General features: G+C 42.6%; 1 protein-coding gene across 3 annotated transcripts in view; it reads right to left on the bottom strand.

Moving 5' to 3' along the window:
• Positions 1-5,289: 5,289 nt before the first annotated feature.
• The window catches only part of ERG (v-ets avian erythroblastosis virus E26 oncogene homolog), a 16,931-nt gene continuing 11,146 nt past the window's right edge, over positions 5,290-11,074 (bottom strand). For all 3 annotated transcript variants that reach the window (XM_009076085.1, XM_009076084.1, XM_009076086.1), the window contains 3 exons: positions 10,936-10,992; positions 9,191-9,238; positions 5,290-6,278 (listed from right to left, as the gene is read on the bottom strand). In XM_009076085.1, the coding sequence (XP_009074333.1) occupies positions 5,758-6,278; positions 9,191-9,238; positions 10,936-10,992 (626 nt within the window). In that variant the 3' untranslated portion in view covers positions 5,290-5,757. The remainder of the gene's footprint in view (positions 6,279-9,190; positions 9,239-10,935; positions 10,993-11,074) is intronic.

Consider the following 11,074-nt stretch of genomic DNA (forward strand, 5'->3'; position numbering starts at 1 on the left):
CTCATCCCAGGAAATATGTTCATGGACCAGACTAGTATTTCTGGGAATTACACTGCATGAGGTGATTTTTCAACCATAAAAATGTACCTTTTGACTTTCCCCTTTTTTTTTCCCCTTCCCCTTGTATTTTGACTGCCCTAATGTAGGTGAACATGTCCCAGCCCACAAGGGAAAGGGGACATCAGTTTTTTACGTGGCCATTTCAGTGGTCAGAGATGTTGCAGATAGACTGGAGAGCTTCACAGCCTTCCAGCTCTTCTCCAGGAGGGTGGAGGAAGGTGGTCTTTGAAGCCCTGTATCATTTAGGGGTTACAGCAGTGACAGGTTAATGGTTGGACAGGATGATCTTAGAGGTCTCCTCCAACTTTGATGATCCTATGACTCCTGGCAGTCTTACACCTATGTTTCAAGTGGCCAAAGGATCTATAGGACTGGCTTGCTGGCACAAACTGGTAATTTTGCAACAATATATGAAAGGAGCGAGTGAAAGACGTCTAAAACTTAAAACTTGCCTTTCATATCCTCTTAGGGCAACTTTGAAGCCTAAAAGCACCTTGTCAATCATTTATACCAAATGCTTGTGCCTGTTTTAAGAACACTGTACTCATTTTGACATCTGGATGTGGCACTTGGGGACATGGTTTAGGGGTGATTATGGTGGTGCTGGGGTAAGAGTGGGACTGGATGATCTTGAAGGTCTCTTCCAACCTTGATGACCTTGTGATCCTGTGCTTTTCTGCAGAGCAGCTTTCAAGTTTCCAGTGGAGATGAATGACACCTTCATCAGGAAGAACACTGGAAATCTATGGACATTTTTGGACTCATGATTATCTACTATTAGGCAGCAACACACTGCTGGGTGCTCTGTGGATGTGCATTTTCTGCCTGCAGCAGCTTTCAGCCTGCACAGGGCACAGCCAGCACAGGCCCAAAATAAAAACTGCACAGTTGGGCAAGATGAACTAGTGGAACTAGTGCAGCATTTCACAACAGTAGTTTGGAAAAACCTTCCCAGTGGTCTAGTGGTGGAGACATCTGAGGAAAAGAGGCTTGTCAGTTCATGACGAAGGAACTCCAAACAAAGAAGGACATGGAAGTCCATCTTTTAGCTGCTCAAGCTGCTCACCTTTCATCCAGGTGAGAGTACAAGCACATTAGCTGCTTGACTGGGGAGAGCAGCACAGGGAGGTGGCAGTCAGAGATGGCAATGGTTTAGCCAGAAGGAGACATCAAGACTGGCAATGTGCAGAGACAGGGAAAAAAAAACACCCCAGAAGAAAAAAGAAGGGCCCATTAACAATTATCAGAGAAGAAGAGGGATAGGTTTGTGAAGTGGAATATGTCTAAGCTTGGCAAACACCCAAAAGGAGTGTGACAGCAAACTACAAATATTTGGAAAGTTGCAAACATTGAGGCAGGGTAGGAACTCAAGAGGGTGATGCATGGGGGATGTAATCAGAAGGATTTGCAAAACACAAAAATAGCAGGAAAACAAAAAAAACCGAACCACTTTGACAATGAGATGTATCAGCCTCTGTGTTATGGGAATGGGTGGAAATGCCCTGGAGTTGAGACCTTTTACATGAAATGAAGGTTCAGGAAACATCAGTAAGTGTACAATGGAATATAGTTGTGTTAGAGTGAGGAGGATGGATGAGACTTCCCAAGAAGACATAGAAAACTCTTCTCCCCCTTATTCTTTTACAAAATACATAGGACCAATATTCTCGTACACAACCTAAACATTTTCAGAGCCTGGTTTGAGGAGTACTCACTCCACTGATTTCAAAGTACATCTCATCCTAACCTTACCACCCTGGCTGTTTTATTAGTTTTCTGGAAAATATAAAAATATTTTCTTTTAAAAACTGATGGGAAGGGAATCTACAAGAAAGATGGAGAGGGATATTTGACAAGAGCATGTAGGTTTTATCTCTTCATCATGAGGGGACTCCATAAGGCCATCTGCCGTGACTCCAGCCCTGTCCCAGGATTTGGACCCTTTTAATGTCAGGATGTTGTTCCCATTGCAGGGGATCGCAGCCAGGCAACACAATCTGGCAATCTTGCAGGCAGCTCTGTGAGCACTGGGGATGCTTTGGAGGCCTCCAGGCACGTCCTTGCCAATCCAAACAAAGATGGGTGTTTTATCTGGATTTTTAAGTGTTTAATTAAAAGCTGGTTCAAAAATACACTTACCATGTTGAGCTGGAAGTACACAAGAAGCACATAGTGAGCAGCTGTAGATGTATTTCCACTAAAAGGCAAATTATTTTCCTTGTAGTCAACACGTAGGTGTGACTACCTCAACTTTCTAAATAGTGAGTGACTAACCTTTTCCAAGAGTTCAGTTTATCTAACCTTGCCATGAGTTTTTATTTTGGAAGAGATATAGGCTTACAGTGCTTATTTCCCAAACAATCACAAGGCTTATGATGCCACTGCTGAGGTCTCACACATTAGTAACCTAATCCTGTGCTTATAAAGTGCCACCAAGACACCCATAACATGGGAGCCTGGCATGGCACTGAGTAGTGCTCCCCAAGACAGCTATGCAGAACATTGGCTATAAAACCTGAAACCACACCTGTTTTGTCTGAAAAAGAGACAAAAGACCTGCAAAAAGGAAGGATACAGAGGTCTGAGCTCTCTGGGGTCTCTGCAGTAAACACAGAGAGCCACTCATAAATGTCAGTGCTGATTTTCCAGATCAATTCTTGATATGATGTTGCAAAAAAAAAAAAAAGTGGAGTTGTGCCATTAGGCAGCAGAAGTAGTTTTAGGGGCCAGGGTACAGTGTGGGAAGCCTCTAAATGTAGGAGAGAAAAAAACCCCTCCTACTATTTGTAAACAGCTGGGATGGACTGCAGTGACAAATTAACAAGTTATCATTCTAAAGTGAGGAATAATGGAAATGATTCATTATTCACTCTATTTACTACTAATGATACAGTCTGTATTAAGAGCAAGGGGACATGGTAATCCAATATATGACTCAGTATGAAGGTACAGCTCAGGCTGAGAGTTTGCAGCATAGTTTGATGGCAACAAAAGGTACTTTCTGAGTATCAATATTCTTCTTTAGACGTCTCTTTTTAGAATTAATTCTCAATCTTGGCCATGGAGCTGTAAAAGAACTGGGTATGGTTGCAATCTCTTGGCAAAAGGAGCTCAGGACAGGAATGGGAAGGCACAGTTAAAGAAGGGCTGCAAGTGTTTTAGCAGAACTGTCTGGAAAAGAAGATCCACAGCACCTGTCTAATTTGAACTTTGGCAATTTGGGCCTACATTTTCATGGTTGCCACATTTCGCAAACCAAAAAATTTCACAAAATAACTAGTGGTGTCCTCCAGAGTTCCATACTGGGCCCAGTATTGTTCAACTTGTCCATCAGTGACTTGGCTGAAGGGACAGAGTTGCCTTCTCAGCAAGTTCCTGATGATACAACACTGGGAGGAGTTAGAGACACCTCAGAGGGTTGTGCAGCCCTTCAGAGGGACCTCCACAGTTTGGAGAGATGTGCAGAGCAGAACCAACTGAGATTCAACAAGGGCAAGTGCAGGTCCTGCCCCTGGGGAGGAACAACCCCAAGCACCAGGACAGGTTAGGCACTGACCCACTGGAGATCCAGCTCTATGGAGAAGGACCTGGAGGTTCTGGTGGACAACAAGGTGTCCATGAGTCAGCAGTGTGCCCTGGGGGCCAAGGAGGCCAATGGGATTGTGGGATGCATTAAGAAGAGCATTGCCAGCAGGTCAGGGAGGTGATCCTGTCCCTCTGCTCAGCCCTGGTGAGGTCACACCTGGAGTGTTGTGTCCAGTTCTGGGCTCCTCAGGGCCAGAGAGTCATGGAGCTCCTGGAGCAGGTCCAGGGGAGGGCAAGGAAGATGCTGAAGGGACTGGAGCACCTCAGTGATGAGGAAAGGCTGAGGAAACCAATAAAAAAAGAGGCAATGAGTAGAAACTGATGCCCAGGAAGTTCCATCTGAATCCAAGGAAGAACTTCTTTCCTGTGCAGTCACTGAGCACTGAACAGATTGCCCAGAGAGGTCGTGGATTCTCCCTCACTGGAGGTATTCAAGAACCATCTGGACACAACCCTGAGCCATGTGCTCTGGGTTGACCCTGCTTAGGGAGGTGGGACCAGATGATTCACTGTGGTCCCTTCCAAGTTAACTGATTCTGTGATCCTCTGTGTTTTAACTTGGTAAGTAGCAGATCTGCTAAGGGTGTCAAGCACTAAAAATGGAAACTACAGTGTCAATCTGAATTGCCATGCTAGGCCAAGCTTATTTTATTACATACATTCTGCATTCTAAGTACTAATATGTTCATAATGTAAACATTAAAGCATACAGAGTTAAAATTCAAGGCCACAATAGTTTGGATTGTCCTTTTTCTTGGTTTTTTTTTGGTTTTGTTTTGTGTGTGTGTGTGTGTCTTTGGTTGGCCGAGATCAACTCGTAGTGTATAAATGCATAAGTTATAGAATAATTATATAAAAAGGAAAAAAAATAACATTGACTTGTATAACTTCACTCTGACAAACGCACAGCGTTCGCGACTCGGTACAGAAAAACTGGCGCCCGCCTAGCAAAAATACTCCGGTGACTTTGGCAGTCAGGGGTTGTCCCTTGCTTGAACCAATACAAAACCAACTCCCTTCATAATGATGAGGTTCTAACTGGTAGTTTTTAAATATCAAACACAATTCCAGTTTTACTTTGTTGCAACAAAAATAAAAAAAAGAGAGATGTATATTCTAGTTTTTGGAATTCTTCTGCGTTTCCCTTTTCCCACTTCTTTCCTTACTAGGAAATCAAGTTTGTTCCTCCTGAAATACTGGGAATGGTATAATACTGAGCAATATGTTTCACAAGTCCCAACAAGTGTTTCTTCATAGTCCCAACGCTACTAAGTTTTCAGTCTTTACAGTCTCTACTGGTAAAGAAGTTTCTTTTCTCCCATTCTTACCACCTTCATCCTCCTCTTTCTCCTTCCTACCTCCTCTGGCAGGTGCAGGCCTCTGCTCTACAATCATACACTTGCCCTTCAGCACATTCTCAATTCCAATGTTTGGCTCAGGGTTCCTGTAATACTGTCAAGGAATCTGAAAGTTTGGGTTGTCTTCACAGTTTGAGTAGCTGATTAGCTATGATGAATGGAACACATCTGACTTTCAAACAATGCTGTTATATTCTAAATCAGCTTCCACACTCACCAGTCTCTTCTGTTGATATGTTTCTATTTTTTAAATACAGGTAGGGTGGGTTTTTTTCCTTTTTTCCCTCCATTTCCCCCCTCTTTTGTAATGATCCATATACTGTATGTTAGGTCACTATTGACTTATATTGCTGTAGTATAGTCCCAGTTTTGCACTAGCAAGATATCAAACTTTACACATAAGCTTATCAACTTTTTTAAGACCATCAGCTTCCGTAGGTTTTCCTTATCATTTCATGCTTCCACCTACAATAGTCTATTGTTGTTTGGTCCACAGAGTCGATGCCCATATACATTACATTTTAGTATCTTAATACTTCTTGAATATTTCCTTTATATCCCTACTACAAAGAGTCTTTTTGACATCTGTTTTTTGCATGTGGCTTTTTTTTTTTTCCCAGCCAAACCTTCACTGGTCTCTTTAGGCACTTTGAATTCATGTACTCCAATAGAGTTCATTGCCATTGATCAGGGACTGGATCCCAGTGAGAAGTGTCTTTGTTTGCTTGGTCTGTTGTTGCTTTCTCCCCCCCACTTAGTAGTAGGTGCCAAGATGAGAAGGCATATGAGCAGCTGGCAGCCTGGTATTGGGGTAGATCCCTCCAGTTGGTGAATTCCAGTATGGATTTGGGGCAGCAAAAAAGCTTGACGATGTTACAGGCAAAGCAGGAGGGTGAGGAGCTACAAAGTTCATCTTCTGAGGGTGTGCGTGGTAGGAGCTCATGTAGGGGAGGTCTGAGGGGTATTTGTACATGGATGACTCCGGGGGGTGAGGCTGGAGAGCTTGAGCGATTCCGTGGAAATCAAATTTGTAGGCATATCGCTTACCATGGACCTTAGTCATGATGTTTTTGTCATAGTAGTAGCGAAGGGCGCGGCTGAGTTTGTCATAGTTCATGTTGGGTTTGCTTTTCCGCTCGCCCCAGCGCCGAGCCACCTCGTCGGGGTCAGTCATCTTGAACTCCCCATTGGTGCCCTCCCAGGTGATGCAGTTGGAGTTGGAGCTGTCTGAGAGGAGCTCCAGCAGGAACTGCCATAGCTGGATCTGCCCACTCCCTGCAGGGAGAAACAAAGCAGAAATGTCAAGGCTTAGTGACTAATAATGTGAAGCCATCAATTCTTCAGGCTCTCACCAAGGACCCCATTAGGAAATGTTGCAATGTTGGTTCCTAATTCTTACTCTTAAGCAGTCCCCTGTCTCCCAGGCCTGTCTCATGAAACCCTGAAGAGCAGAGCTAATGGTAATGTGTCATGTTTTCCCTCATGTGAGTGGCAGAGTGCCATTCCATGGAGATTTAATTGTTACTTAATGTCATTCAGCGCAGACAATTGATGGGGAAATAATCCAGCGCTCATTTAGGAAACTAATCTCTAAAGTTCAGGACAAACAGCTTTCACTTGCGTAACATTTCGCTTGTTCTCACAGCGTTATGTTGCAACTAAATGTTCTCTGCTATGGAATGAGCCTACACAAAATGGAGAAGTTTAGAGAAGGTTGAGCTCGTGCCAAACCATATCATCCATTTGCAGCATTTGGGGAAATGCAGAACGGAAACTTATTAGTTTGCTGTTGCACTGCACATAACCATGGGGCAAAACATTTGCAAGACCAGTGAGAAGGTCCATAAAGGTCCATAAAACACATTCTTCTCATCATTCTGCTTCAAATGAGTTGGAATTATAATCTTAAATTAAGGCTTAAAATGTGGTTGCAGTATTTTTCTCACTCTCTGCCAATTTAATCTCCGGAAGAAAATAATCAATCTGCTGTAAACTCTGCAGAAGTGAATTCTAGCAACAAAATTTGGCCATTTTAGACAGCTGAAAGTAGATTTCAAAGGGCCTTGCCACTGACAGTCATGGTAAAAGCTTAGTGTTTCTTAATAAAGCAGCACTGAAATGATGCAAAACGCAGCTGAAGCAGCTTGCAGGGCAATCTGTTTCACAAGCACAGTGTCAGCAGAATTTGCCAACCAGCTTCTATGTGCTAACTTCTAAGTACATCTCTGACCAGGAATCAGTTGGCTTTCTTTTTTTTTTCCCCCTCCAAACCAGCTCTGTGGCCATAATAAACAACTTTTCTTTAGAAAAGCTTCTAGTAGCCATTACAATATCAAGCTAAAACAGCATCTGAAATCCATTAGCAGTTTCTACTTCAGTGCAACTGAAACCCACATTCACTTCAATGATATTTATCCAAACTGTCCTTAATGAATTTCTTCTGTTCCATTAACATGCATTAAATAAACAAACAAACAAAAGAATCCGTGGTATGAGCAAGGCATGCAAGTTTTAATACACCAAACATAACAAGAGGATTAGCCTTTGAAAATCAATAAACAGTTCAGCACTGGACAAAACACAAATTTGGGGAATAAGCAATCCAACATATGTTCTAACATAAACACTTGCCTTCCAAATGTATTATAGAGTCCTATGAAAATAAATGGTTGCTGTCAATTTCCTTTTAATGAGAGAGAGTAATTCCACCCATTTATAAACACACAAAACATGTTAAAGCACAGGAACGATGGGGTGTAGGAATTCCATATCCAAATGTTAAAAGAGAAGCAGAATGTCCAGACCATGTTAGTGTCATCCACAGGAATGAAGTTTACCAAAGTTGTAATAGCCCTGATTTATGAACAAATTAAAGGGATGTTGGCCCCCACTTCCAGTTAAAACCAGTGCCTCCTGGAAACCCACAGCCTCAGGCCGTTTGGAAAATCCTGTTCTTAACACTTACTTAATTGCTTTCCTCTGCCACACAAAACAGTTTAGAAAGTTAGCTAATCTAGAACTGTGTTGGATGTCCCTTGAGAGAAAGTGAAAGGAAAGGGATCAGTGTTGTGGCAGTTTGAAGCCTTGGAAAGCCATACAACTGTTTTAAGAAGAAATATTGCCACTGGGGCTTGAGGAGAATGTGGAATGAGGAATGCTGTGCCCTGTGGCTGCTCAAGCAAGTGAAAAAGGAAGTGGAAGGTTCAATGTCAATTCATTGTGGCAGATGAAGGTGTTGATTGTGGTGTTGTATAGCCACAGTGTGTCCTGTGGACTTGGAGCAGCAATAGTGAAATCTGCACAGCTCCCAGTCAGAGCTACTAACTTTTCAAGAGGGTCCTTTGTCTTTAGCAAAAAAATACTGGTCAAAGGTTGGACTTGATGATCTTAGAGGTCTTTTCCAACCTCAATGATTCTGTGATTCTATCCTATGCTACAATCCCTTGTCCACAATGCACCCCATTGCCTTCTTCAAGTGGGAGAACATTTTTGAAGTGTTTAGCCCACTTATTCTTTGCAAATAGATTATGCTTTCCTGGGTTTTTTTCCTATTTCTGCTGGCTTGGGTTATTCATCCCAAAATATTGTATTTGCCAAGGCCAGCATGGTGCTCTGTTGTGGATTAACAGATTCTGGGACACATATGATGCAGATTGGTAAGAGACTCACACCTTGCTGGATGAGTACCTGGAGGCCAGATGAGGTATCTTAGAGTGCTTAACAAAATCCTGATGTTTAGGCAACTGAAGTGAACACCAACTTCAAAGGTTGGACTTGATGATCTTGGAGGTCTTTGCCAACCTTAATGAGTCTATGATTCCTGTTGATATGAGGAGTTCAGATACCTCTAATGAGGCACTTGAGCAGCTGAATGTTACCATCATCTCCAGGATGATTTGACTAAGTCTCAACAGAGAGCTGTACAAACTACATCTCCAATGAATATTATGGAAAATCAGACATCCATGTGACACCTACACTGAGGTTCATGAGTTTCTGTCTTAATCTGTCACCCCAGACCCACCCTTGTGTAACTCGGAAACCTAATTCTGCAACACATTGGGTATCATCAGCTCCCACTGAGTTGTACTGAAGAGTGGCAAAATCAGCCCCATCCCCTCCCAAGTCAGGTCTTAGAGTTGAAGTGTGTAGAGAAATCCTCCTAAATCAGCAGAATCCCTTCTCACCTGGATTTGCAAGTCGGCTGCTGGTTGGTCCAAGAATCTGATATGGATCTACAAAATGGTGAAAGAAAGATTTAAAATCACATAACAATGGTGTCAAATATTATAGGTGTTCTTTTTTAACCTTGTAATGGGCAGTGTGTACTGCCTGGTGGGACAGCAGGTCCAGCACCTACGTAATTCCTCTCTCTGCACTGCAATATTTGCATGTTTTCCTTTCAAACCCAGTGTGAAGAGTTGCAAGGATACACATTTGCCTTTTGTACTGTGATAGTGTGCACATAAATTCAGACATACTGCAAATTTTGCTCTAAAGTGTTCTGATTCCTACGAAATACACATGGACACAGGCACCCTTTGGTACTGTCAACCCTGCGGGGATCACAAGTGCTGGAGTGAGAGTCATAAAGGACAGTGATCTCTTCTCTTGTGAGGCCACGTTTGTTTCTCCTGAGCCACTATCAACCTTTTCTGTGCCAAAAGAGCCTCCAGAAGAAGGCAGAGAGGACATGGCTGGATGCTGGCAATGTGGCTGGGTCAACTGGAAGAATTTCTTCACTGGAAGGTTGGTCAGGCATTGGAAGGGTCTGCCCAGGAGGTGGTGGAGTCACCATCCCTGGAGGTGTTCAAGAAACAACTGGATGTAGCACTTAGTGCTGTGGTTTAGTTGATGTGGTTGTGAACAGTCAAAGGTTGGACTTGAGAATCTTGGAAGTCTTTTCCAAGCTAAATGATTCTGTGATTCTGTAATTCTCCCTTGTCCCTAATCAGGTTAAATTCCTTATATATTCAAATAACCTGTGCAGCTCATACACAGCCATTAAATGGTCCTAAGGACTTACATAAATCATCAGTATATTTCTAGGAAGGTGCTCATGGTTGGAAGGCCAGATTAGATAAAACCCTGTTTGAGCAAAAAGCAGTGCAATACTTCCCAGGCAGTGTATGTATGGGTTAATGAGATGCAGTCATGTGCACAGTCTTATTTAGCTATAACAAAAACCAGAATAATGATTTAAAATCCATGTGATAAAATCTGGCTCAGAATCTTCTGAGCTAAGAATATCCTCTAAATCTCTTTTATTTCCTCCTTCTAACCTTTTGCTGTTAACAAAAGCCATAACTGACTCAAAACCTCTGTAGTGCTTTCCAGCTACCTGTCCAAAGCACAGCTGAATCTGCAGGAAGGGATTAGGTCCTACCCCATGGATTTGCTGCTTTGAAAACACAAAATGCACCCATTTTGCAAAACCATCAGTCTACAAACCCATAAACTTCTACTTTCTCCTCAGTTTCCCAATAGACTGAGAATCCTTCTAATATTCCTGTTGCATTTCAGGAGCCAAATTCCAATAGGTTTCTGAATGCTGTAATTTCTTTTCATTCCTCTGCTCATGCACATTTTCCAGCTGCTGGTATTTCAACTGCTAAGGTCTTCTGGCATCCTTACCTTCCACCTTTGTACCTAAACTGCACATAGGTACTTTTTTTTTAACAGCATTTTCACTCTGCAAAGTTGTCACTGCCATTAAACATTACTAAAAGCAATTTTGAATGGCCACAGGAGCTTTCATTTCTGATCCAGCTGTAGACCAAATACATACACATCTGGGGTTTTAGTGGTCACCAGCTAGAGATGTCATCAGTGGTCTGAACCAGATGGTGCAATTTCTGGTTGGTAGGTGAGAGCTTTCCTATTCAACAAACCCCATCACACCCAGGCATAATCCAAACAAAATGACACCCACCTAACTGAGGACGTTGGTCTTCTGTTTTGGGAACTGTTGAGGATGATGGCTGAGTAGCTGAAAATAGAGAAAACCCACATGGAGTTATTTTTCCAGTTAGGAAGTTGGTCACCAAACCTATTATACATCACGAGCCTGG

This window comes from Acanthisitta chloris, unplaced genomic scaffold (assembly GCF_000695815.1).
Source record: "Acanthisitta chloris isolate BGI_N310 unplaced genomic scaffold, ASM69581v1 scaffold1526, whole genome shotgun sequence".
Classification (NCBI taxonomy): Eukaryota; Metazoa; Chordata; class Aves; order Passeriformes; family Acanthisittidae; genus Acanthisitta; species Acanthisitta chloris.